The sequence below is a fragment of the Littorina saxatilis genome, linkage group LG4 (genome assembly GCF_037325665.1).
Source record: "Littorina saxatilis isolate snail1 linkage group LG4, US_GU_Lsax_2.0, whole genome shotgun sequence".
Lineage (NCBI taxonomy): Eukaryota > Metazoa > Mollusca > Gastropoda > Littorinimorpha > Littorinidae > Littorina > Littorina saxatilis.
Window position 1 is genome coordinate 32148563 of NC_090248.1, and position 27203 is coordinate 32175765.

General features: G+C 40.6%; 1 protein-coding gene across 2 annotated transcripts in view; it reads right to left on the reverse strand.

The window, feature by feature from the left end:
* The window catches only part of LOC138964529 (uncharacterized), a 54925-nt gene that overhangs the window by 23313 nt on the left and 4409 nt on the right, over positions 1-27203 (reverse strand). Inside the window, exons 2-13 of one of the 2 annotated variants that reach the window (XM_070336516.1) lie at positions 24277-24366; positions 23991-24098; positions 21972-22056; positions 17351-17412; positions 16892-16945; positions 16428-16514; positions 15341-15367; positions 12283-12321; positions 5470-5552; positions 3910-3989; positions 2364-2567; positions 762-1156 (exon numbers count right to left, since the gene is read on the reverse strand). In XM_070336516.1, the coding sequence (XP_070192617.1) occupies positions 762-1156; positions 2364-2567; positions 3910-3989; positions 5470-5552; positions 12283-12321; positions 15341-15367; positions 16428-16514; positions 16892-16945; positions 17351-17412; positions 21972-22056; positions 23991-24098; positions 24277-24366 (1314 nt within the window). The remainder of the gene's footprint in view (positions 1-761; positions 1157-2363; positions 2568-3909; positions 3990-5469; positions 5553-12282; positions 12322-15340; positions 15368-16427; positions 16515-16891; positions 16946-17350; positions 17413-21971; positions 22057-23990; positions 24099-24276; positions 24367-27203) is intronic. The other variant, XM_070336517.1, reaches the window with a different exon arrangement.

Sequence of the window (27203 nt, forward strand, 5' to 3'; positions counted from 1 at the left end):
CTAAATTGCTCAATCCTGTTTGAGTGCAGTTCGCCTCCAAAGGTGATTAACACGGTTACATTCGTCGACAAGGATGGGACTCGATATGGTCAGGAATGGCATTATGGCCACTGAATCATTTTCGTGCTGTTCCCATTCCACGAATCTGGGAGGGACCTAAGCTTGGCGGCTCTAAGTACTTCTTCCCGGCGAAGCCGGCTACCCGGCGAAGCGGGTATTCATTCTAGTACATACATAGTTACACACACACACACACACACACACACACACACACACACACACACACACACACACACACACATCACACACACACACACACACACTCTCTCTCTCTCTCTCACACACACACACACACATACACACTCTCTCTCTCTCTCACACACACACACACACACACACACACACACACACACACACACTGCTTGATGACCCGCAGGGGGCGAAGCGGGTATTCATTCTAGTACATACATACACACACACACACACACACACACACACATCACACACACACACACACACACACACACACACACACTCTCTCTCTCTCACACACACACACACACACACACACACACACACACACACACACACACACACACACACAAGAAAACAACAGAATTCAACAGCCTAAGCTAGAACTGGCTGGGTTATCAAAGTTGATTGCCTGGTGTTTATGTCAAAATGTTGCCATCCACTAAAAAAAATATTTAAAAAATTAAAAATGACAACTAGATGATTAACGTAAGGGTCGTTTCACTCACTGGGATGGTGTAATTCGACGGGGTCTCGAAGGTGAAGGTCTTTGTGGCGGATGTCTTGGTCGTCCTTCCCGAGGTCGTCTTCGTCTCCACCTCCAGACGAAAACTCGCCTTGGGGGTCGAGAAAGAACCGCTTCGTTCAGACTGCTTCTCCGCTGCTTGATGACCCGCAGGGGGCAGAAGAAAATTCGGCGACAGTGACGTCTTTCCTGGTGACGTCACCGATGACTTCCGGCTGTAGGGCGAGGCTGAAGGAGTCACGTGATCAGGTGATTGCTGGGAAATGTGGGAGGGGTAGGCGGCTGAGGAGATGCGCCTAGATTGCGGAGAGTAGATCGCTGATGATACTCGCTGAGACTCCAGGATGCTTTGCTTGGTTCGCTCTTTCTCCAGCTGGGCTGCCACATACACACGAAACAAACACAAATGAGTTACCTTGAGAAATTCCACTATATATACTTATTGTGGCGGACAAGCTTCAGGGTTTGTTTTCAACAAAAGGGGGTCCAAGAAACTACCCTTTCAATAGCAAACGTGTTTGTGTGGTCATAGTTGTGGTTTGTAATAAACGTCTCAACTGTTTTCACATGTCTCAGAAAGGCCACTCTTCGTTTACATTCACAATCTCTATCCAATTTGGTGTGTTGTTTATTGTGTGAAGAGCCAAACGAAATTCCTGTTTTTACCCTCATCACGATCAGACGATACAATAGTAGTGTAGTGTCGTGTCGTGTCGTGTCGTGTCGTGTCGTGTAGGGCAGTGTAGTGCAGTGCAGTGTAGTGCAGTGAAATGTAGTGTAGTGTAATGTAGTGTAGTGTAGTGTAGTGTAATGGAGTGTAGTGTAATGTTGTGCAGTGTAGTGAAATGTAGTGTAATGTAGTGTAGTGTAGTGTAATGTTGTGCAGTGTAGTGAAATGAAGTGTAATGTAGTGTAGTGTACTGTAATGTAGTTAAGCGTAGTGTAGTGTAATGTAGTGTATTGCAGTGCAGTGTAGTGCAGTGCAGTGTAGTGTAGTGTAGTGTAGTGCAGTGTAGTGTAGTGTAATGTTGTGTAGTGTAGTGTAATTTAGTGAAGTGTAGTGTAATGTAGTGTAGTGTAGTGTAATGTAGTGCAATGTAGTGAAGTGCAGTGCAGTGTAGTGTAGTGCAATGTAGTGAAGCGTAGTGTAGTGTAATGTTGTGTAGTGTAGTGTAGTATAATGTAGTGAAGTACACTGTAGTGTAGTGTAGTGCAGTGTAGTGTAGTGTAGTGTAATGTAGTGAAGTGTGTAGTGGAGTGTAGTGTAGTGTAATGTAGTGAAGTACACTGTAGTGTAATGTAGTGCAAAGTAGTGTATTGTAATGTAGTGAAGTGTGTAGTGGAGTGTAATCGTGTTGTAATTGTATTGTATTGCTTTTGTAATGCATTGGATGGTATAGTATGGTATGGTGTGGTATGATTATGGCATGGCATGGCATGGCATGGCACGGTACGCTATGGTATGGTATGGTATGGTATGGTATGGTATGGCATGGCACGGGTCGGTACGGCGCGGTACGCTATGGTATGGTATGGTATGGTATGATAGGATATTGCGTTGTACTCTATGGTAGAAGCACCTTACCCAAGAAGTCGGAAGCAGTTTTAGGTCTGGCCATGAACTTTCTGACGGCCTCTCCGTAGTCTTTGCGACGGCGTGCAGCAGACTTGTTGTCCCTAGGGGCCGGTGTTCCACAGCGGAAGGGCTCCGAGGCCTCTCGAATGGCTGAGGAGCTGTGTGCGCTGCTGATGCGCGATGGAGACCGACTGCACAGGTCTGGGTTCGAGTCTGCTAGATGGAGACATTTATGGCGGTGAGTAAGCTAACAATCCGAAACAGATAGGCTAACGTTCCAAAAATCAAGAAGAAACAAGAAAGGTGAGTTTCCGAACGTTTAATTATAGACAACTTGATTTAACGTTCCAAAAAGCAAGAACTGACACCCAAAAATACTCGAGTTTTTGAACGATTGATTATAGACAAGACGATTTATTTCTCTGCTTCCTGTCATTTTTGTAAAAGTAACATTGGAAGTTAAGTGAACACCCTTCGATTATTATGTGTCTGTTGTGTATCTCGTTCGTCCACTTCAAAGATCAATAGATAGAGGTCTTTTTTGTGAATGGTGTATAAGGTGGTTTTGGTTTGTGGTACATGTAACGATAACAAGGGCCGCGCTCGAGTTTTTCAAGACACCAACTGAAATGGAAAGTGAAATAGAGCTTCTTTATGACAGGAGCCCCAACCCGTCTCACTCTTTCAAAAAATAAGAACTTTACGTGTTCCCATTGTATAAGATTCGCAGAAATTGTGCGCGGTTGATTCCACTGATAGCGACTGAGCCTTCTGACACAGTCCTCGCCTTCAGTCTATCACTATATATGACGAGGAGGAGGAGCGCTCGAGGAGAGTTGTATTACTCTGATTTGGTTTGTTTAAATCGCCTACGAAAATGCAAGGCACATTATTCAGTTCATAAAACTTGAAGGGAACGAGTCGCTGCAAAGCTCTAAAAATAAGGCTGCAAGAAGCTGGCCAACAAAAGTGGTTCTGCCTCCTCTCAGATCCTGCAAATGGCCATTTGTCTACATTAATTCTGCCAGTGTACTTCCTGCTTACTTGCCTAAAGCGTCGTTTCATCCGATTTGTGTCTTGTTTGTATTTACATTGTATGCATGAAAATTCAAACAAAAGCAAACATAACATGGCGTTCTATGTTTCGAGAATCACGATGGGTCGAACACACGCTATAAAATGAAAATTATTCATTTCAGAATGTATTATCCCATTGCTGGAAAACAACGGTGGCTTCCTACCAGTGGAAAGCTAGAAGCAACAGGATTCGCGCTACCCAGATGCGTGCGCGTTTCTGTATAATAATGCAGCCAGCTGCACTTCTGACAGAATAACTGAGATATTTTACGTACCACGGCGGTGACACGGGAGTGAAACATGGATACAGCCTATGAGTTCTCACATAGAGTTGACCTGTGTCTGACACGGCCTGGATTCGAACCCCGAGACCCCAAGATCATAAGACCGCTGCTCAACCTATTGGGCTACCGCCCCCCCCCCCCCCCCACCCCCACCCCCGCCCCTCTTAATCAGAAATTATATCTACTTTACGTACGAAGCTGTTTTGGGCTGGGTTTATCAGGGGTCAAGTTGATCTCTGTGATTGTGTGCGGAACACTCAGCGTAAACAGGAATCTGAAAAACGAACACAAACAAAATAACGCTTTTTTATATTTAGTCAAGTTTTGACTAAATATTTTAACATCGAGGGGGAATCGAAACGAGGGTCGTGGTGTATGTGCGTATGTGTGTGTGTGCGTGCGTGTGTGTGTGTGTGTGTGTGTAGAGCGATTCAGACTAAACTACTGGACCGATCTTTATGAAATTTGACATGAGAGTTCCTGGGTATGAAATCCCCGAACGTTTTTTTCATTTTTTTGATAAATGTCTTTGATGACGTCATATCCGGCTTTTCGTGAAAGTTGAGGCGGCACTGTCACGCCCTCATTTTTCAACCAAATTGGTTGAAATTTTTGTCAAGTACTCTTCAACGAAGCCCGGGGTTCGGTATTGCATTTCAGCTTGGTGGCTTAAAAATTAATTAATGACTTTGGTCATTAAAAATCGGAAAATTGTAAAAAAAAATAAAAATTTATAAAACGATCCAAATTTACGTTTATCTTATTCTCCATCATTTTCTGATTCCAAAAACATATAAATATGTTATATTCGGATTAAAAACAAGCTCTGAAAATTAAATATATAAAAATTATTATCAAATTTTTTTTTTCGAAATCAATTTAAAAACACTTTCATCTTATTCCTTGTCGGTTCCTCATTCCAAAAATATATAGATATGATATGTTTGGATTAAAAACACGCTCAGAAAGTTAAAACAAAGAGATGTACAGAAAAGCGTGCTATCCTTCTCAGCGCAACGAATACCCCGCTCTTCTTGTCAATTCCACGTGTTCTGTGAGTTCGACAGCTACTTGACTAAATATTGTATTTTCGCCTTACGCGACTTGTTTAATTGTGTGTTTGAACTCTTTCATACAACGCCTGAAAGTATACACACTTCCCGACCACATGTATCACGTAATAGCCTGAACGCTACTGGTACCTTGCCATCTGACAGAAAGTAATGAGATTTTGATTGACATTTTTCCAAATGATATGGAACGTTAGACTGCAGGTGAGAAGGAGTAAAATAAGGTAATATTGAACGTGTTATTCTGGCATACATACATCAAAGTATATGTATCTGTGTCTCTCCGTGTACTCACCAGAGAAGAAGGCACACCTCTTCAGGACCAATTTTTCAGTCTTTGTGTTTCTAAGTCAGTAAGTACATGTTTTATTGGTTTTGTATGCTTTTGCAAAGGAACTAAACCTGAAACCTTCTAACTTCGAACAAGGTTATATTTACGATTTTTTTTAAGTGGATTGTAAACGGGAACTTCTGACTTGAAATTTGTTTTTGTTTTTACAGCCTGTGAAATGACCTTACAAATGCTTACTCGGCTGGAACTTTTACACAAGCATACGTAAACATGTGCTTTCAGATGCTTACATGAACCGAACCACATACTACTGTAACAGCTGTCACATTATCATAATTATACAGACGTCTTAGCTCCTCATTCTTTCAGTTTCAGCCAAGAGACTTACACACCTGTCATAGAAGTCGAGCATACAAGGATGGCTGAAGTCGGTCACTGTGTAGAAAGACTGTGACTCTGGATTCAACTTCTCTGCCTATAGATCATCAAAAATAGGTACATTAGTTTCAGTATCGAATAATATTCTCTAGTCCCTAATAGGCAAAGTACCTGTGGGACATGAAGCATCGTTTATTGATAAATTAGTTAAACATGTATGCATAGGACCCACGTAGGACTAGTATAAGACACTATCGTAAATCCAAGGGTCGAGGGTTAACCTTATCGGATAATACGCGGTAGACATGAAACTTGAACTTAGTGGTTTGTTCTGAGGACGTTAAGGGGCTCAAAAACAACAGTAGAAGCAGCAACACCATTATTAACCGCAGCAGTAGCAACAACAGCTACAACCAGACGATTTGTTTGTTTGTTTGTTTGTTTGCTTAACGCCCAGCCGACCACGAAGGGCCATATCAGGGCGGTGCTGCTTTGACATATAACGTGCGCCACACACAAGACAGAAGTCGCAGCACAGGCTTCATGTCTCACCCAGTCACATTATTCTGACACCGGACCAACCAGTCCTAGCACTAACCCCATAATGCCAGACGCCAGGCGGAGCAGCCACTAGATTGCCAATTTTAAAGTCTTAAGTATGACCCGGCCGGGGTTCGAACCCACGACCTCCCGATCACGGGGCGGATGCCTTACCACTAGACCAACTACAACCAGACGATACACACGCGCTTCTACAAACAGATAAACAGACATAGACACTTTATACAAGGACTGCCGCTCGCACGCACGAACGCACGTTCGCACGCACTAATGCACACACACACACAGGCACAGACACACACAAACACAGGCAGACAGACACACACAAACGCGCACACACACACACACACACACACACACACACACACACACACACACAAACACACACACACACATACACATGGGAGATGGGGTTGTTGATATTGGGCAAGAGGAGTCTGTGTGTGTGTGTGTGTGGGGGGGGGGGGGGTGCTGTGGAAGTCCGTTTTTACATTTAGTCAAGTTTTTCTCAGTTAAGGTCAACTTTCTTCTTCTACGTGTATCTGTTGGTAAGTGTTAGCTTATGAACATAATTATTACATCGTGTTCTCATATCATCTGTCCATTGTACATCAACCCTTCACTTGGACAAACATATCAATGGACATCTAAATGAATCAGACAATCGTTCAACACAATAAGTCAATCCGTCAGTTATTATCTCAATCAAGTCAAATGCCAATCACCCCGTTGGTCAACCTCCCACAGCATACATAATCATAATGAGTTCAATAAAACATAGTATGCAGTACGTTGTACATGAAAGCAACAACAGAACACATAATTAATAACGAGTACGATTAAACACACATGTTTAAACAACTGCAATAAAGGGTTTGATACCGCTTTAACAGACATATTTGAACACTCAAACCTGGTATGTCCAGCGTCAGCATAATGAAAACAAAAACAGGAAAACTCGATGCATACAATATAACAGGCGGGTATAAGATGCATTTAAGAAAACGAAATGCGTGCTTCAACGTCCATTATTCAAGAAAATTTAAAAAGAAAACATACAATGAAGGTTGATCAAAACTTTAATTGGATGAGTGTGCGTGGAAAAAAACCGTTTCTTTGTAATTGTTCAATTTCCTGTTTTAACGTTTTCTTTGTAAAACCGCCATTTGAGAAAAAAAAAAGTTTTGAAGGAATGCTTTTTAACGAATGAGCGGCGTCTGTAATATTTTTTGGGTGAAGTTAGGTAACAATAATTGTGAACATCTTGAAGTACGCTATTGGTCTACACACGCTCAGGACAGCCCCAACAAAATAAAAGATTAAAAACAAGAATGCCTGAGGCAGCCATTAAAAACTGAAAAGAGCTCCATGATGAGGAAGGGGAGAGCATTCTGTGCACAGTGTTAAACATGGTTGAGTCCCCTTTGTGGCGGTCTGACGTCAGGGCAGAAAAAGAAAATGGGTTTTTAGTTGAAGCGAAAGAAGCACAGATGAAGACATTGGGTTGACCCAGCCATGCGAAAAAGTCTCATGGCAAGAATTTCTATTCTAGCACGCCTGGATTCACCTTTTTATTCGATTCAAAGGATTTTTTCCTCTCTTATTTTTTTCTGGTTTTTTTTACATTTAGTCAAGTTTTGACTAAATGTTTTAACGTAGAGGGGGAATCGAGACGAGGGTCGTGGTGTATGTGTGTGTGTGTGTCTGTCTGTCTGTGCGTGTGTGTGTGTGTAGAGCGATTGAGACTAAACTACTGGACCGATCTTTATGAAATTTTACATGAGAGTTCCTGGGAATGATATCCCCGGACGTTTTTTTCTTTTTTTCGATAAATATCTTTGATGACGTCATATCCGACTTTTTGTAAAAGTTGAGGCGGCACTGTCACACCCTCATTTTTCAATCAAATTGATTGAAATTTTGGCCAAGCAATCTTCGACAAAGGCCAGACTTCGGTATTGCATTTCAGCTTGGTGGCTTAAAAATTAATTAATGACTTTGGTCATTAAAAATCTGAAAATTGTAAAAAAAAAAAAAAAAAATTATAAAACGATCCCAATTTACGCTCATCTTATTCTTCATCATTTCCTGATTCCAAAAACATATAAATATGTTATATTTGGATTAAAAACAAGCTCTGAAAATTACAAAATATAAAAATTATGATCAAAATTAAATTTTCCAAATCAATTTAAAAACACTTTCATCTTATTCCTTGTCGGTTCCTGATTCCAAAAACATATAGATATGATATGTTTGGATTAAAAACACGCTCAGAAAGTTAAAACGAAGAGAGGTACAGTAAAGCGTGCTATGAAGCACAGCGCAACCGCTACCGCGCCAAACAGGCTCGTCACTTTCACTGCCTTTTGCACTAGCGGCGGATCGGACTACGTTCAGTTTCATTCTGTGAGTTCCACAGCTTGACTAAATGTAGTAATTTCGCCTTACGCGACTTGTTGTAAATTTGAATTTTGTTGATTTTTTGTCATCTCTGCTTTTACTTAAACTCATCGAATAATTTCTGTGTTGTTTTTTACGGACTTTCACTTTCATATTTTTTATGGACTCCAACAATTCTTTCTCTTTTCTATTAATATTTTAACTCTCCTAATGTTTTTTGTTTTTTATTTGACCCCCCCCCCCCCCCCCTTCCCCCCTCTCCCCTCACCCCCCTTCCAACACTCCCCATTCACATTCGCCCTGACATTCTATGATGACTCCGCATGGATGACTTCGCATGAAATGAACAATAGCAATAAACTAATTCTTCCTTTTATCGACCTTGACTGTTACGCCTAGCATGCACTTTCAGCAAAAGCAGATTAGAACTCTTGATTCCCTTGTGGTTTCAGACGATGACGTGCTTCCGGTTCTGTACTGACCGACCCTCACATCTCACTCGAATACTGTTAGGAATCTTGCACTGTCTCTGAAGCGTGATAGCTTGCAACACGTTTTCAAAGAAATCGATTTTTTTGGGTGAACTCTATCAAATGTCAACACCGATTGTCTTCACATGTAAGAAACTGACATGCTTTTCGTTCTTAAATAATTACACTTCATTACTTTTACCAGGAAACAACATTTCAGTCTGGAGTATAAATCGAGGCGGTAGTATGACGGCAGGGCCAAGATGACGGCATCACACCGGCCTATGGGTGTTTGAGACACTCTCTTGCGGACCCTCAGACGCAGTGAGAAACTTTGTATATAACTGGGGAAGGACTGAGGAGAGGAGTTGTCCCATGAATTTGTACTTGGTTGATGGGTTTATTTCTTCACCCTCGCTGCTACGTTGTCTGTTTAATACATTCTGCTTTCTGGTTTTGTGGGTGAGTCTTTTTTTCATTTAAGCTGTCAATTATGTGATATCTGTCACGTGACAGTTTCAGCCAATCTTTTGAGCATATCTTCTTTACCCTCGTTGTTCCATCATCTGTATGATGAATTTTTATTTCATGTTCTATTATTCCTGTCATTTAAGGCTGTCAATTCTGTGATATCTGTCACGTGATGGTTTCAGCCAATCGTGTGTGCGTATCTTCTAAACTCTCGTTGCTACATCATGTGTATAATTTATTCTGATCCTCGTTCTGTGTTTTTCTGTTGTAATTTCTTTCATATTAGTCACTTGACGGTTTCAGTCAAGCTCATCTGCATATCTTCATATTGTCTGTGTTTGGGGTCTTCCTTTGCTCAATCTTTTGTTTTGTCTTTCTAATTTATAACTTTTTTTTCTCTTTCAAGCATGTGTTATATGTTTGCCATAATTGTGGCCTTGAACCTGATTGATCCAATCTTCTCTCTGCTTTTGTGGGAGGAGTGTGGGAGTGGTAATCAGAGTGGGATTCATGCAGTCTCTTGATCTAACATTGCATTATTTTATTATTCCATTCCCACCAGTCATCTCTTTTGGTGCACTACGTACACCACTGAATGACTGACGTCTCATTTAAACGGCTACGCAATTGAGAGTTGGGAATTGCTCCTGCGCACTCAGTCTACAAAAGGGAAAGAAGAACAAGTCGCGATCGCGTGAAGCGATATAAAGACATTTCAACACCACAAACCTAAATCATCGCCGAGACTACTTTCAGATAGTCTCGGCTAACCATACTGAAGACCGAGACGGGTCACGCTCGCCTCCGCGAAGCACGAGTCCGTAGTACTTACTGAAGTTTGAACCTATTTCCTTTCATTCTGAGCATATTTTTAGAGTAAACATGACATATTTATAAATTTTTTAATTCAGGAGAAGATGAGGAATACCACGCAATCAATTTTAACTCTGTTTGCGAAAAATCGATTTTAATGACAACTTTAATGAGCAAACTCATTAATGAATTTTTAAGCCTCCAAGCTGAAACGCAATACCAAAGTCCGGGCTTCGTCGAAGATTACTTGACCAAAATTTCAACCAATTTGGTTAAAAAATGAAAGCGTGTGTCGCCTCAACTTTCACAAAAAGCCGGATATGACGTCATCAAAGACATTTATCAAAAAAAATGAAAAAATCATATGGGGATATTATACTCAGGAACTCTCATGTCAAGTTTCATGAAAATCGGTCCAGTTGTTTTTTTCTGAATCGCTGTACACACACACACACACACACACACACACACACCGTCACACACACACACACACACATACACACACCACGACCCTCATCTCGATTCCCCCTCTATGTTAAAACATTTAGTCAAAACTTGACTAAATGTAAAAAGCAGACGATGAAGAAGAAGAAGACGAAGAAGAAATAAAAATATTAAAAAAAGAAAAATTAAAAAGAAAAAGAAGAACAAAATCAGTAGCCGTTCTTTTTTCTGCGTGGAGTTAAGAGCTAGATCTTGATGGGAAGTGACAGGAATCGTCCGAGTAACGTATTGCTCTGTAAGTAGCCGCAATAAAACCGCCACAAAGAGGGGGCCAGAGAGCAATTGCAGCGTCGCCAAGGGAGGTAATGCCTGATTTGCAGCGACTGCACTCAACCACCGGCACGCCCCCTGTGGGGCCATATTCCGGACAGGGAGACAATCCATCCGCAAGGTCCGCAATTGGATTTTACCTTTGAGTAATGTCCTCTCGTATGGATATTGCAGGGAAACTAGTCCTTTTGGCGAGATTTTTCTCTCGCGATATGAAAGCAAGGAAATGTAGAGGAAAATGCGGTTTTTATTGAGACAGCCACAGTTGATGTACTGTTCTGCGTCGTTACGCTTCGTGTGTACAATACGAGGGCGCTGGCGTAATGTCTGGTGTAAAACACTAAATGACGGGAGGAAATTCCCAGAGTACTTGCAGTATACTGGAATACGTTTACCGACGTTCCAGCTATATGCAACTTGAAATCATTTGACGTCGTGGGTTTCAGCTGATGTCTCCGAGGCTGAGTCCAGCAATGGGAAAGGTTAATTGAATTACACAACGAACGAAGGACTCACGTGACATATCACACTGAAACTTGTGGCTATCTAAGAAATTGATGTTGGAGACTGTAAGAGGTATTTGTTCACTTAGAACTCTGTCCAGAGAAAAAAGACTTCTCTAGTCGCAGAGTAGGCTATGTTTACTCGATTTAAGCCTCAAATTAATTGGACAGTCGACTTCCCAATGCTGAAGTCCCCATGCTAAAAAGTTCGTGTTTATAACTGTTAATCAAATCATGAAATGAATCGTAGAATGTGTACTAATAAATGGAAAATGTCAAACAAAAAACTTATTGAAAGCATAAGGAATACACGAATCCTGGACTGAAAATTACAAAGAAGCGTATATACAAGCTTGTATGTATAATTAAGAACAGTTTGCGGATAACATGACTGAAAGATGTGTACAATCACAGAGATCAGGGAGGAGATACACTGATCATTTCTTCGTGCATAAAGGAAGAATACACCAAAACAGGTCCACCAATATAATATGCCGCAAAATACTGACAAGAATATAAAAGATGCGTGAAAAAATCAATAAATAACATAAGATATGTAAGCATAAAACACCAATACCCAAAGGAAAAGAAAAGGTAAAGTATGAGAATAAACAATGAGTTGGATAATTGAGGTTCTATATGCTTCCCAGTAAATCCAGAGACAAAAGTCAAGTAAGTCAAGTAAATAACTGATGAATATACTTTATATAAAAATATATATAAGATACCAATATCAAAACGAACAGAAAAAGCAAAATTGTGATAATGGAAGGAAGAAGAACCATGCACGAGTAAGACTTCTGTTACGTCATCGTGAAATGTGGATGGATACCTTACGATGAAATTTGTTGACGTCCTCTTCCTCGTAAACCTTAATGACGTCATGCAAAATAACAGTCATTGACACTACAGCATTAGAGGAACATGACCAAATTAGTTAACATTGACTAAAACTGTAACACAACAATGATATACGATAGGTATGACTTGGTGAGCACTTAATGTAAGTTTTAAACGTGTGCTTTCTTGTAAGCATGTTGCTGTATTGCCATGTGTCCGGATATTAATAAAATGTTTGTTGAAACCAAGAATGATGTACATACATGTATTTCACTTGCTTCTGTCAAGAAAATACCACAGATAAATCGACAAACAAAACCGAACATTGAAATGATCCTTCTTTCTCGCCTACACTATCATGATCAGCGCCACAGAGCTGTCCTGGCTTTCACACAGAATATTATAAGAGCATCCTCTCACTTGGACCAGAGATACTTGCTACAGATCTCTGCTTGGACACATACTAATCTTCTTCTTCTTCTTCTGCGTTCGTGGGCTGAAACTCCCACGTACACTCGTGTTTTTGCACGAGTGGTTTTTTACGTGTATGACCGTTTTTACCCCGCCATTTAGGCAGCCATGCGCCGCTTTCGGAGGAAGCATGCTGGATATTTTCGTGTTTCTACAACCCACAGAACTCTGACATGGATTACAGGATCTTTTCCGTGCGCACTTGGTCTTGTGCTTGCGTGTACACACGAAGGGGAATAAGCCAATAGCAGGTCTGCACATAAGTTGACCTGGGAGATCGGACACATCTCCATACTTAACCCACCAGGCGGCCGCGGCCAGGATTCGAACCCTCGACCTTCCGATTAAGAGGCCGACGTCTTACCACCCCGCCACAGCTCCCGTCGGACACATACTAATCTCAATATCGTGGCCGCATTGGGATTTTCGTTCTGAGTTAAATTAGTAGATTGACATAGATCTCAGTTCGAATAGTATGTCAATAGTAAGGACTGGGTGACCGAGTGGTAACGCACTTGCGTCTCGGAAGCGAGAGATTGCGAGTTCGACCCTGGGTCAGGGCGTAAATAAGCAATTTTCTCCCCCCTTTCCTAACCTAGGTGGTGGGTTCAAGTGCTAGTCTTTCGGATGAGACGAAAAACCGAGGTCCCTTCGTGTACACTACATTGGGGTGTGCACGTTAAAGATCCCACGATTGACAAAAGGGTCTTTCCTGGCAAAATTGTATAGGCATAGATTAAAAAAAAAATGTCCACCAAAATACCCGTGTGACTTGGAATAATAGGCCGTGAAAAGTAGGATATGCGCCGAAATGGCTGCGATCTGCTGGTCGATGTGAATGCGTGATGTATTGTGTAAAACATTGCATCTCACACGGCATAAATAGATCCCTGCGCCTTGAGTCCGAGTCTGGAGATACGCGCGCGATATAAGACTTCATATAATAAAATACAAATTACAAGAAAGTAACCAGACTGTTGATTTGTGGTATGTGTTTAAGTTGAAGGGTGCTCTTAACCCGCCGTGTAAAAGCCGGACCAGATCCGTGGTCGTGATTGCTTATACGAGGAAAATCGTATTCAATGTATGGCAAGGTTTAAGAGATAAACACTTTGTCAAAATACTCTCCTGGCCTAGGGCCATCCCCGCCCGCACCGAAAATTATAATATCTGTAGAAATAAGTCCTATATCTATGATGTTTTTAATTACAAAGCTTATACTTAGCACTTATACAAACGTGTGGCTGACAAATCCGCATGTAGAAAACAGAATACTTTATTCTTCTTTTTTTTTTCAAAACACAATGTCTGTAGTTTCTTTGTATTCTCCAAAAATTGTAATGGAAAGACGGTAAACGTTCAATATAATCTTATGTCAAATTAACTCAAAACAAATTTTAAACAAAACACACTCATTGACTTCTTTCTAAGAATGCAATGATTAATGATTAATGATTCGTAAAACGACATAATGTATGAGACAACGAGGAGGTAATAGTACACAACCAAGAAATGAAAACACTCTGAACATTCACGTCATCTATAGGGCAAAGGTAACCGTTTACAAAAATTAGGTCTCACCGTATAATGTTAAAACAAGATCGGAAAACTAGTACATTGAAAAAAACATTCAGCTAGAGACACGTACAGTGGAACCCTACATTTGTCATTTAATTAAGACCTCCAAATTAATCCGAGAAAATCAGGTCTTAAAAAGGAGTCTTCGGTGGGGGGGGGGGGGGGGGGGGGGGGAGGGAGAGTAGATTTACAGGGCACAGGAACTAAAAGTCACAGAAAACGTTATCTTGACAGGGAGTGAGTCTTAATTTGGAGGTCTTCAAAGGGGGTTCCAATGTACTAAGCTGTTCAGGGATCCCCTTCACTAGCTTCTTGTTTCGAGCAGTGCAGGATCCCCTAAAGCTCAATGGTCTCCGATGTGACATTCAGTGTGATACGAACAACTTTCCCAAAAGAAGAGAAGAGCAGAATTGAAGGATGAGAATGACAAAAGTCTCAAATTTAATGTTCACTGTTCATTCACGGGGTACTAGGCCTACTTGTCTCCGAAAAATCCCGAAAATCTCCGAAAACCCCTGAAAACCTCGTCAAAACTAACTAAATCTATCTTCAAGTGAAGTTTTGGGCATGCCTGTGAGAAAACATGCCTGATTCATGCTACATGCACCCTTATGTTTGTGTTAATAGCCGGATTTTCGACGAAGTCGATGCAACAATTTCAATGCAAGGAAGGTAAGTCTTGTTACTTGAAAGCACAAGTATTGATGACGTCATGTGGTTAGTGCTTCCGCTCCTTCGTAAATCCTCGCACAAACACGAAAATAAAGCTATGAACGGTGAAAGTTGCAGATATAAGTCCTGATTTCAAACAAATATGTAACAAAACACGATCTAAGGACGAATTTTCTTAAGTTTTGATGAGGTTTTCAGGGGTTTTCGGGGTTTTCGGGGATTTTCGGGGACAAATAGTACCGCATTCTCACGAGCTTGTGAGTGAAGGACAGAAGTGTCAACAGTTATAGTCCCAGATTACAGAAGCCGGCGAAGAAATGCATACTTACAAGCAGGTTTTTGGTCTTCCGTGCTGACTATACATGTTACAGACAGGACAAGATAATAATGGTGATTATGAGCGAAGACATTAAACAGTATTGTAATTCAATCAAGTTGGCGTTTTAATGAAACAGATCCTGTGATTGGTCAGAATGCCCCAACTCATTAAAAATTACCGGTCATTAATTGTCGATAACCACTCGCTAAAAAATCCATTAACAACCTGCTGGCGAGGCGCATTGATACAGCCTCAACTAGTCTCGGTTAGCTTTGAGGGTCATTTCGCTTCGCTCCGTCGGGCTTCAATTACCTTTGGTCGGGCGTCAATCCCCGATGAAGACCTCGAAGTTTCAAATGGAAGCATGTTAATGTGTAATTGATCTTTGCAATAATGTGTCAGATCAGTTGAGAATTTAAAAATAATTGGGCATACTGACAGTGACAGATTTGGTGTGAAAAATGACTCACAAAAGTCACTCCCTGCTGCGCCCAGTCATTCTCGACCGTTAGACCAACTCGCTAGCATTTTCTAGCCAGTCATAATTCTAGCGAATTTCAAAAACGTTGAAAGGAAGAAAACATGCAATACTGATATTCACACAATGATTTGGCGGTCATTACACGTGTGAGCAAATATCTAGCCCATGCCGAATGTTACGATGTGATTTCTCAATGTGCAACACGTGCCTAGTATCACTGCACTTCGTGGTGATGTACACTAACTCGCACCCTTCTTCCGTATCTCTCTTTGTCTGTCTCTCTATCCGTCTGTCTCACTATCTGCCTGTCTGCCGCGCCTGTCTGTCTGTATGTCTCTCTCTCTCTCTCTCTCTCTCTCTCTCTCTCTCTCTCTCTCTCTCTCTCTCTCTCTCTCTCTCTCTCTCTCTAACACACAAGTACACACACACACAACCATAGCCTACACAGAGACAAACACGCACACACTCTCTGTCTCTGTCCCTGTCTCCGTCTCTGTTTCTCTCTCGTGAGAGGTGGTAACACCCAAAAGAACGCACTCTCAAATCCAGCACAATTTTCCCTCAATCTCACAAAGGGCGACAATCAACTAAGGGACACAACCACACACAAACTCACCAGCGTCCGATGGAGGGCGCCCCTGATGATGAGAGCACACACGTGACTTGGGTTCAGCTTTAGTCCGTCATCCACGTCCTTCGCCGCCTGTAGGCATGGAAGCACGCACATAAAAACAGAATGACAGATAGACGGACACACACACATACACACACACACACACACACACACACGCGCGCACGCGCGCTCACTCACACACACACACCCAGACACACCAACACACACACTCTCTCTCTTTCTCGCTCGCTCTCACACACACACACACACACACACACACACACACACACACACGCACGCTCGCACGCACGTACATAGCCTACATGCATACATATATACATCTATACACACACGCTTGCAGAAACTGGGGTTATACACATGGTGATTATGAAAATCTGTATGCTTGTTTGTTTGTTTGCTTGTTTGTTTGTTTGTTTGTTTGTTTGTTCGTGACACGATTAACCCACCTTGGATTCCTCGTCCCGCGATCCTCTGACGAGAGCTCGAATACAGTACACGTCCTGCAAAAAACAAACAAATAATTCAACTAAGATTAGAATACACACACCGACATGTACCATAACGTTCTCCCCTCCCAACAACATTCGCAAATCATCACCAAGCAACTCCCAAGGAGCCTGAGAACTTAGCAAGGAGATACGAGACACAAGTAAAAGCAGGTTCCCTGCAAAATATCTATAAGTTCAAAACAACCCTTTCTCAGTCGGGGACACGGGGTTGACAATATTTTCTTTGTACAAAAACTTATACATTACACACACAAAATATTTGTAATTATCATGCACCAGTTTGAACCTAAAATTCTGCATCTTATTCTTGTCTTGAATTTCTTAGAGAAAATCGTCCCACACATGGTCATACTGGGCGAAGAGCACAGGGGGAGGGGCCGGATGCAGGGTACGAACCGGATTCTGGTTGTCCAACACCACTGAGTTTTCCGCGTCACGAAGCGCACTTCTCAAGTCCCCTGCAAGGAAGACAACAACTCTCATCGTTATAATACGGGAGAGGAGAGAGAGACAGAGACAGAGAGAGAGAGAGAGAGGGGGGGGGAGAGAGAGAGACAGACAGAGAGGTGTGTTTGTGTGTAGTTGTAGGGTGATTCGAAGAGACAGGAGAAGAGAGATAAAATCAAATCAAATTAACTTTTTATTATCTCACAGGTCCGTTTTGCATGACATCCATTTTCTAAAGAGAGACGAATTATCCGTTTTTGTACGACATCCGCTGATTGTATTCAACTTTTGGCAAACAAAGGTGTGCGCTTTATTACCATCATGACAACTGTAGTTCAGTAAAAAGGACTTGCTTGTATTTCCCCTTTTTCCCATGCAATCCAGCACCTCTGTAACCACGAACAAGTTTGTTTGTTTGTTTGTTTGCTTAACGCCCAGCCGACCACGAAGGGCCATATCAGGGCGGTGCTGCTTTGACATTTAACGTGCGCCACACACAAGACAGAAGTCGCAGCACAGGCTTCATGTCTCACCCAGTCACATTATTCTGACACTGGACCAACCAGTCCTAGCACTAACCCAATAATGCCAGACGCCAGGCGGAGCAGCCACTAGATTGCCAATTTGAAAGTCTTAGGTATGACCCGGCCGGGGTTCGAACCCACGACCTCCCGATCACGGGGCGGACGCCTTACCACTAAGCCAACCGTGCCGGTCCACGAACAAGTAAGTAAATAGCACTGGAAGGGACACAACCACAGCAAACTGTTTCTCTTTGCATGCCCTCAAATCAAGCATCATTTCTCTCCCTTGCAAGCTGTCCGCACAAGTTGACTATGCAATGCAGAAAGGTCAGAGAAACAAAAGAGAGATCTACAGTATCTCTGAACAAAAGAAGGTTATCAAAGCGCTCTGAATGCATAGGACATGTGAAACAAGAGTGAGAATCAAACAACAAGAATTGTAGGTAATCGGAACGTTTAATTATTGACAAAACAAAACGTTACATTTACATTATGTAATGTTTTGTTTTGTCAATAATTAAACGTTACATTTACATTATGTAACGTTTTGTTGTGTCAATAATTAAACATTACATTTACATTATGTAATGTTTTGTTTTGTCAATAATTAAACGTTACATTTACATTATGTAACATTTTGTTTTGTCAATAATTAAACATTCCGATTACCTACAATTCCTGTTGTTTCATTCTGAATCTTGGAACGTTAGCAGTATATATTGCTATTTCATATGTTACGTGGATTTCCCCACTTAAAAAACAAAACAAAAACTAAATTTAAAAACAAACAAATATATATGAAAATGTAATGATCCCAGAATTTAGTTGAGCAAGTGACTAGAGACTTTTTGAAAGAAAAGACATTTTGAAATACTGAAAGGTACAAGAAAAGAGTGAACAAAAAGAAATAATAATCAGAGGGAGGGATATGGAACAGCCAAAACTGAGACAAATACTTTTGTAATTTCTTTACAGTAAATACAAAATGTCCAGAGAATTAGCAATATATCTAACATTGACTGACTGTGTGATGATATCTTCTGCTATTGGTCTGTTTCGACAGTGATATCAAAATCTCGACCTCCGGTCTCGATTTTGATATCACTGTCTCAACAGACCATAACAGAAGATATCATCACACAGTCCGTCAATATTATGAGTTATTTCTAATATGCTGACTGTTAGCAAATGATAACAGACATGTCGAGAAAAAAATATCAAGCATGAGCCTTTAAGGCGAATGCTGATATCGTTTGTGAGACATGTCTGTTATCATTTGCTAACAGTCAGCATATTAGAAATAACGGTTTTATTACCGTTTAATTCGACCAACAGAAATTTCGAAGCGACCCCGCGAATTAGACAGAACAGCCGCAATGGGAACTGGAGCGCTCCTACCTGATTAGGCCTGTCAGTCAAAGAATTCTCGTGACCTGGGTCAGCCAATCAGAGTAACACACCTTACGTGATGAATATTCACAGGTCAAATGCGTTTGACACACAACAAACCATGTTGAACATGCGTTTCGGTTGCTTCGCTTTTTCTTGTTGAACAGAGAGCGACAGATTTAGAACCGACTCCAGACGGATGGGAAATGACGTAAAGATACATTTGACGTAAATCGAGTGACCCAATTTCACTTGATTTTCCGAACTTTGATAATTTAGATTTCAAGTGAGCGAGTCGGCATTGCACACTCAGAGGATGGGCGGTGCCTCGCTGTTCCGTAAAGCACCCACCGACAAAAACTCGCTTTTCGGTATTGTTTAGATAAAGAGAGTATTATCCCCGAGTACGCTAGTACTTGGGCTCAGCAGACTTTAATTTAGGTATGTTACAAAGTGCCCACGCAGCTCAATTTTTGACGTCATTGAAAATGGCCCCCCATTTTCTGATCACTCACACTGGCTCAGTTTTGGGGTCCTCTTTTCTATTCTTTTCCAAATTTACATCACATGGGCACCCTGTCGAAGACGTAGAGCACATTCTTGACTTTAAGATTGAGAAAGATGGCGAGTCCAACACTGTCGAGCTCGCCGGCCAGAATATCGGGCGAAGAAGACACACAAGAGGTACTTTTATAAAACAATTTATAGCCTTTGAACTCTTATGAGACCCCTCTGAACAGTTAGTTTGACCATTTTCCTGCTGTTTCCCAAAGTTTCAAGTCGATAAAGCGATGCGAAGTACCTTTTAACGGATGCGCCGCTTTGCGCCCGGATTGTCACCATCCAACATGGCGGTCGGTAAAGTTCGTCTGCTCTCAGTTTCATACTAACTTACTAAAAATAAAAAAATAAATAAATTTTTTTTATTTTTTCTATAGTTGTTCAATAGAGCTCTGAATACCAAATTGAACAATATTGATAAACAAATGTGTGGGTTGCAGTTAATTTTAGCTGAAAAATGTCAAAAATGGTTTCAATTTATCCTCTTTGCCTCTATTACGAATTTTATTACTTTAAAAATTCATAACTCGGGTTACACTTATCCAATCTCAAAGTTATATATACCATTGGAATGCTGATTTTCTGCTCTTTCAAGTGATATAGATCAAAATGTTAAATGAAGATTTTGAATTTTTTTGTAACATACCTATTTAATTGTGTGTCTGTCTGTGTGTGTGTCTGTCTCGACTTAACAGCTTATTGCTGGGAAACTACTGGGCGCAGTTCGTTCAAAAGTTGATACACTAACTTGATAATAGGTCCGATTGATCGTATTAAAACTTCATAATGTTACCTGGGACCTAAATGCGAAATAAACCACAAAAACGACTTGGCCGTAGGAGGAGTTCACACCGGCGGGGCAACACGCAGCCATTGAGCTGATAGAACAGCCGAACGCGTCACACACTGACGAGAAAAGCCGAACGCGTCACACACTGACGAGAAATATAGCTCATAAAAAGCATGCGTCTCGCATGCGAGACGATTTGCCAGGCTTTGCGCGTTGTGTGTTTGAATAATTTGATTTGTTGTGTACCCCATTTTCTACCAAGCGTTGGTTGCTCGGTCGCGACTGCGGTGGTTTAGAGGTCGCGATTTTGTGTTTTGATTCTTATCATATTAATTTGTATTTTTTCTTATGGTTTCCTTTGTTTACATATGTTTCAGTCTTTTACCTTCACTTTACATTAAAGAATTTGGTAAAACTACCTGGGGCGTGATAAATGCTTTCTTTCTTTCTTTCTTTCTTTATTTGGTGTTTAACGTCGTTTTCAACCACGAAGGTTATATCGCGACGAGTGATAAATGCAAGAATCCGCGAGCCAGGACAGTAAAAGAACTTCGTGGGCCACCAGTTCACCAGTTATGAAGAGGGTCGGCAGTATATTTTTCACTGTGATCAAATAAAAGAGAAGGCCAGTCACCACGCACATCCTCGGCTCGCATGCAATGTACTTATATAGCAAAGAGAATGCCTGTAATTCACACAGAGCAATCACTTGGTCTTAAACGTGCGCAAGACAAAAACTTTCATACTGGGGGAGCGAGCCAGTCTGAAGAGTACTCGGGTCCAGCGCGAGCGTTTTTTATCTGACAGCATTTGAAGTGTCATTTAGAATAAATCACACTGATATTGCTGATTTAAATTATTATTTTGTCTTGTTCATTTTTAGCTTGATAAACATAGCACGCTTTACTGTACCTCTCTTCGTTTTAACTTTCTGAGCGTGTTTTTAATCCAAACATCATATCTATATGTTTTTGGAATCAGGAACCGACAAGGAATAAGATGAAATTGTTTTTAAAACGATTTCGGAAATTTAATTTTAATCATAATTTTTATATTTCTAATTTTCAGAGTTTGTTTTTAATCCGAATATAACATATCTATATGTTTTTGGAACGTTATAACATTTAGCCGGGTCACCTAGAATCCGTCCTGATTGGTCAAAAAGCCATATGGGGCACTGAATTGGTAATAATGGGTAGTATTTTCTTGGAATTTTGCTCAACATATTTCCTGGAACCTGAGAGAAGAAAGGGCTCAATCATTTTACCTGCAAGTGTCTAGATGGACTGATTCCGTCTTCACTCACCAACTTTAGTGTAAGCATAGGCTCTCCTGGCGAGAATGGGCGTCATCAGGCATGAGTTGGCCACACACCCGGCAAGGCAGCCGCCCTGTTTGAAAGTATCAGTTTATGAGCAGACTGGATGGGTTTCATTCAACGAGTTTCCATTTCAATCCAAAAAGTAACAAGTTCACTGATTCGTTGAGAAAAAAATATAACAAGTCGCGTAAGGCGAAATTACTACATTTAGTCAAGCTGTGGAACTCACAGAATGCTGAACGCACTGCATTTTTTCACAATGACCGTAGTCCGCCGCTAGCGCAAAAGGCAGTGAAAGTGACGAGCCTGTTCAGCGCTGTAGCGGTTGCGCTGCGCTGCATTGCACGCTTTACTGTACCTCTCTTCGTTTTAACTTTCGGAGCGTGTTTTTAATCCAAACATATCATATCTATATGATATAGGCTAGATATGCACAAGTCATGTCGGTGCCACATAATGCTGACACACATGTTCCTGTGCATAGTTTATGGATAACGTGTAGTTGGGAAGTTAAGAGTAGAAATAATTAGTATTTAGTGTAGGAGGAGGGTTGGGGTGGGTAGGGAGGGGGTGGGTATGGTTTACTTTGAGCAGGTCGGTTTCAGTTTTAATAAACAATTTTAGAGAATTGTGTATCTTATATTTGAGTCTTTCGTGTTTTAGACATTGATGCATTTAATAGTTTTAACGAGTTGCCTTTTGTTTTATCATTCTGGTGTTTATCTAGCTGTGCTGTGTATCTTATAAGAAGTTCTTAAAAGTTCGAAGTTATTTTAGCATATAGGTTTGTTAGGTTTTTTTTATGGTCTTAACAGTTAAACATGTATTACGTTATCATCAAGATTCATGCTTTGTTAGCACTAAGCAGTTGTTTTAATCAGTCTGGTTTTCTCTTGTTTTCATCTTATGAACATTCTAAATGTTAGACTAGCTTATTGTCTTGTACAGAATAACAACTGTGTGAATGGTGCTATACTGAATGAAAGAGTGTGACATGAAGTTCTTGTACATCATTGTAAAGAGTGTGAATGACGTTTTAGTTTAGATGTCAAGCGCTTAGAGCAAGCCTTTTTAACGAAAGTTTTTGATTTAGCGCTATATAAATGTTCTTATTATTATTATTATTATTATTATTATGTTTTTGGAATCAGGAACCGACAAGGAATAAGATGAAATTGTTTTTAAAACGATTTCGGAAATTTAATTTTAATCATAATTTTTATATTTTTTAATTTTCAGAGCTTGTTTTTAATCCGAATATAACATATCTATATGTTTTTTGAATCAGAACATAATAAAAAAAATAAAATAAAAGTAATTTTGGATCGTTTTATAAAAATATAATTTTAATTACAATTTTCAGATTTTTAATGACCAAAGTCATCAAATTAGTTTGTAAGCCTTCATGCTGAAATGCAATACCGAAGTCCGGCCTTCGTCGAAGATTGCTTGGCCAAAATTTCAATCAATTTGATTGAAAAATGAAGGTGTGACAGTGCCGCCTCAACTTTTACAAAAAGCCGGATATGACGTCATAAAAGACATTTATCAAAAAAAAGAAAAAAACGTCTGGGGATATCATACCCAGGAACTCTCATGTAAAATTTCATAAAGATCGGTCCAGTAGTTTACTTTGAATTGCTCTACACACACACACGCACAGACAGACACACACACACACACACACACACACACACACACACACATACACCACGACCCTCGTCTCGATTCCCCCTCTATGTTAAAACATTTAGTCAAAACTTGACTAAATGTAAAAAGGAAAACGGCTCACGACTTAAAAACTATGAGCATTTACAGACTTTACTGGCCAGCGTGGTTGTGCATTATTAAAAACCTCATAATAAAACAAATACACACACACATACACACACACACACACACACACACACACACACACGCACACGCGTGCGCACACAAACACACAGAAACAAACACACACACACACACACACACACACACACACACACACACACACACACACACCTTTGGAATGGAGACAGACTCTATGGCCTTGGTGAACTGAACGATAGCTTTGCGGTGCTGGTCCAGTCTCTGAAGAGCCACTCCCAGATGATAGTGGAGCTCGTACATCTGAAACGAACAGTCGCATAGCATTGAAAGTCTTCATGGTGATGACGACGACGACGACAACGACGACGATGATGATGACGACGATGACGATGATGATGATGATGACGATGACGACGACGACGATGATGATGATTATGATGAAAAAAATGTCATATACGAGCTGTGAAGAAGCACTCACTAGAACGGCGTATGAGGTGGGAGGTTCATAGTCCTTAGGGAAGTGAGTTATATCCACAAGCCACAGCAGACGTTTGTAACTCTCAGCCACCTGGAAACAAAATAATGGGTATTTAAACTACAACGTCCTAAACTGACTGTATGGGGCAACAGTATATGCATTGAGAGTCACTTAAAATGGAAAAAAATATCAAATTTTAAATCAAAAATAATTCGTTTTCACAACAATTTTGCTTCAGTTGTATACATCAAACTGGAAGGGTTTTCTCCGTCTGTGAACTATGATAATTTGCAACTGTTTTGTGTCAAAGGAATAATATTTTTTAAACAAAATTAAGCCCGGAGTCGAATTTGCCAAAAATTCAGTACCAAAGCGTCGTTCAACCAGCTTCGCGAAGTAGACTTCGCATTTCGCCAACGGACATCAATGAAAAAAATATATATAATAATAATGAGAAGCGGAGACAGAGAAGAAAATAGAAAAAGAAAAGAAAAACAAGAGGTACATAAAAATGGCACGCAGCAGATAGAGAAATACAAAGTAAAAACTGTTGAGATAAATCACAACAAACAATGTAGAGAATAAAACAGCAGCAACAACAACAACAACAACAACAACAACAACAACAACAACAACAACAACAACAACAACAACAACAACAACAACAACAACAACTTAATTCACAACGAAAGACAAGAAAGATACAATTTCAGTCACAAAATTGTGTGACCCTCCACCACGAAATGATATGAGTCGCATGTCACCTCGCGCGGTTCTGTTAATATAAGTCCGGGGAGTGTCTGGTAACAGTGTGAGTCACAGGCTTATAACTCAAACAGTTTTCGCTCTTTTCTAAAAACGGTTTCACCAACTGGATAGAGCATAAAAAAACTCTTTATGAAAATGTAAAAATATGAAAATCATGCAAAGGTGACATGTGACTCATTCCGTGGTGGAGGGTCACACATGTGTGTTTTAAAGAGGTCCTTTACTCAGTAGTCAAACGTGATCTAAACGCGATCGAAACGTCGGGTCGTTGCGCAGATTAGGATTAAGAGTAGATTAGGTATAGCCTGCAACCAGACGTCATAACTGACTTTGACCACAACACACACACACACACAACACACAACACTGACACACACACACACACACACACACACACACACATACACACACACACACACACACACGCACACACACACACACACACACACACACACACATTTCAAGGCTTAAGTTCCCGTTCACACTAACTCTCTCTCCCTTCCCTCTCTCCCCCCACCTTCCTATCTCCCTTCAAGTCCCTGTCTCTGTTTGTCTGTCTGTATCTGCATGTCACAGTGTGTGTGTGTGTCTATCTCTCTCTCAAACACAATCACTTGCATCATGTTTCCTTCACTCTGTTTCCCTCACACTCTCTCCGCAACTCTCTCTCCGTAACTCTCTGTCTGTCTGTCTGTCTTTGTCTCTGTCTCTGTCTCTGTCTCTGTCTCTGTCTCTCTCTCTCTCTCTCTCTCTCTCTCTCTCTCTCTCTCTCTCTCTCTCTCTCTCTCTCGTAAGACACACAAAGGCAAGGATTGTTTGATTGTCTCACGAACAGCAAACACAACTGACACAGACTGACAGCCTTTAATCCTGCCTTTCTCGCTCCCTGCACCTAGTATAAACGATTCGATCACACGCACTGCACAATCGATTAACGATTGAAAATCGATTGTAGATTGTTCTCTTCAAACAACGCTTGCGCTGTGTAATCTGTCAATGTCTGAAAATGGTTAATAGATTGCTCTCTGAGAATTAAGCCTTGCTGGTGTTTTCAACAGCTTCAAAGGGGCTAATACGAATTCGCGAACAGTAAGTTAAAGATTGTAACGGAGTACAATACAAAATATAAAAAAAATTATGCAGAAACCTCTCTTTGATCTTTTCCTTTCCTATTGTTCTTTTTATCGTTCTTTTTATCGTTCTTTTTGTCGTTCTCACTTTCTTTCTTTCTTTCTTTCCTTCCTTCTTTCTTTTTATACTTAGTCAAGTTTTGACTAAATATTTTAACATCGAGGGGGAATCGAAACGAGGGTCGTGGTGTATGTGCGTGTGTGTGTGCGTGCGTGCGTGTGTGTGTGTGTGTGTAGAGCGATTCAGACTAAACTACTGGACCGATCTTTATGAAATTTGACATGAGAGTTCCTGGGTATGAAATCCCCGAACATTTTTTTCATTTTTTTGATAAATGTCTTTGATGACGTCATATCCGGCTTTTCGTGAAAGTTGAGGCGGCACTGTCACGCCCTCATTTTTCAACCAAATTGGTTGAAATTTTGGTCAAGTACTCTTCGACGAAGCCCGGGGTTCGGTATTGCATTTCAGCTTGGTGGCTTAAAAATTAATTAATGACTTTGGTCATTAAAAATCTGAAAATTGTAAAAAAAAATAAAAATTTATAAAACGATCCAAATTTACGTTTATCTTATTCTCCATCATTTGCTGATTCCAAAAACATATAAATATGTTATATTCGGATTAAAAACAAGCTCTGAAAATTAAATATATAAAAATTATTATCAAAGTTTTTTTTTCGAAATCAATTTAAAAACACTTTCATCTTATTCCTTGTCGGTTCCTGATTCCAAAAATATATAGATATGATATGTTTGGATTAAAAACACGCTCAGAAAGTTAAAACGAAGAGAGGTACAGAAAAGCGTGCTATCCTTCTCAGCGCAACGAATACCCCGCTCTTCTTGTCAATTCCACGTGCACTGCCTTTGCCACGGGCGGTGGAGTGACGATGCTACGAGTATACGGTCTTGCTGCGTTGCGTTGCGTTCAGTTTCATTCTGTGAGTTCGACAGCTACTTGACTAAATATTGTATTTTCGCCTTACGCGACTTGTTTATAATTTTGCGTAGCGTTTTAGCATGTAT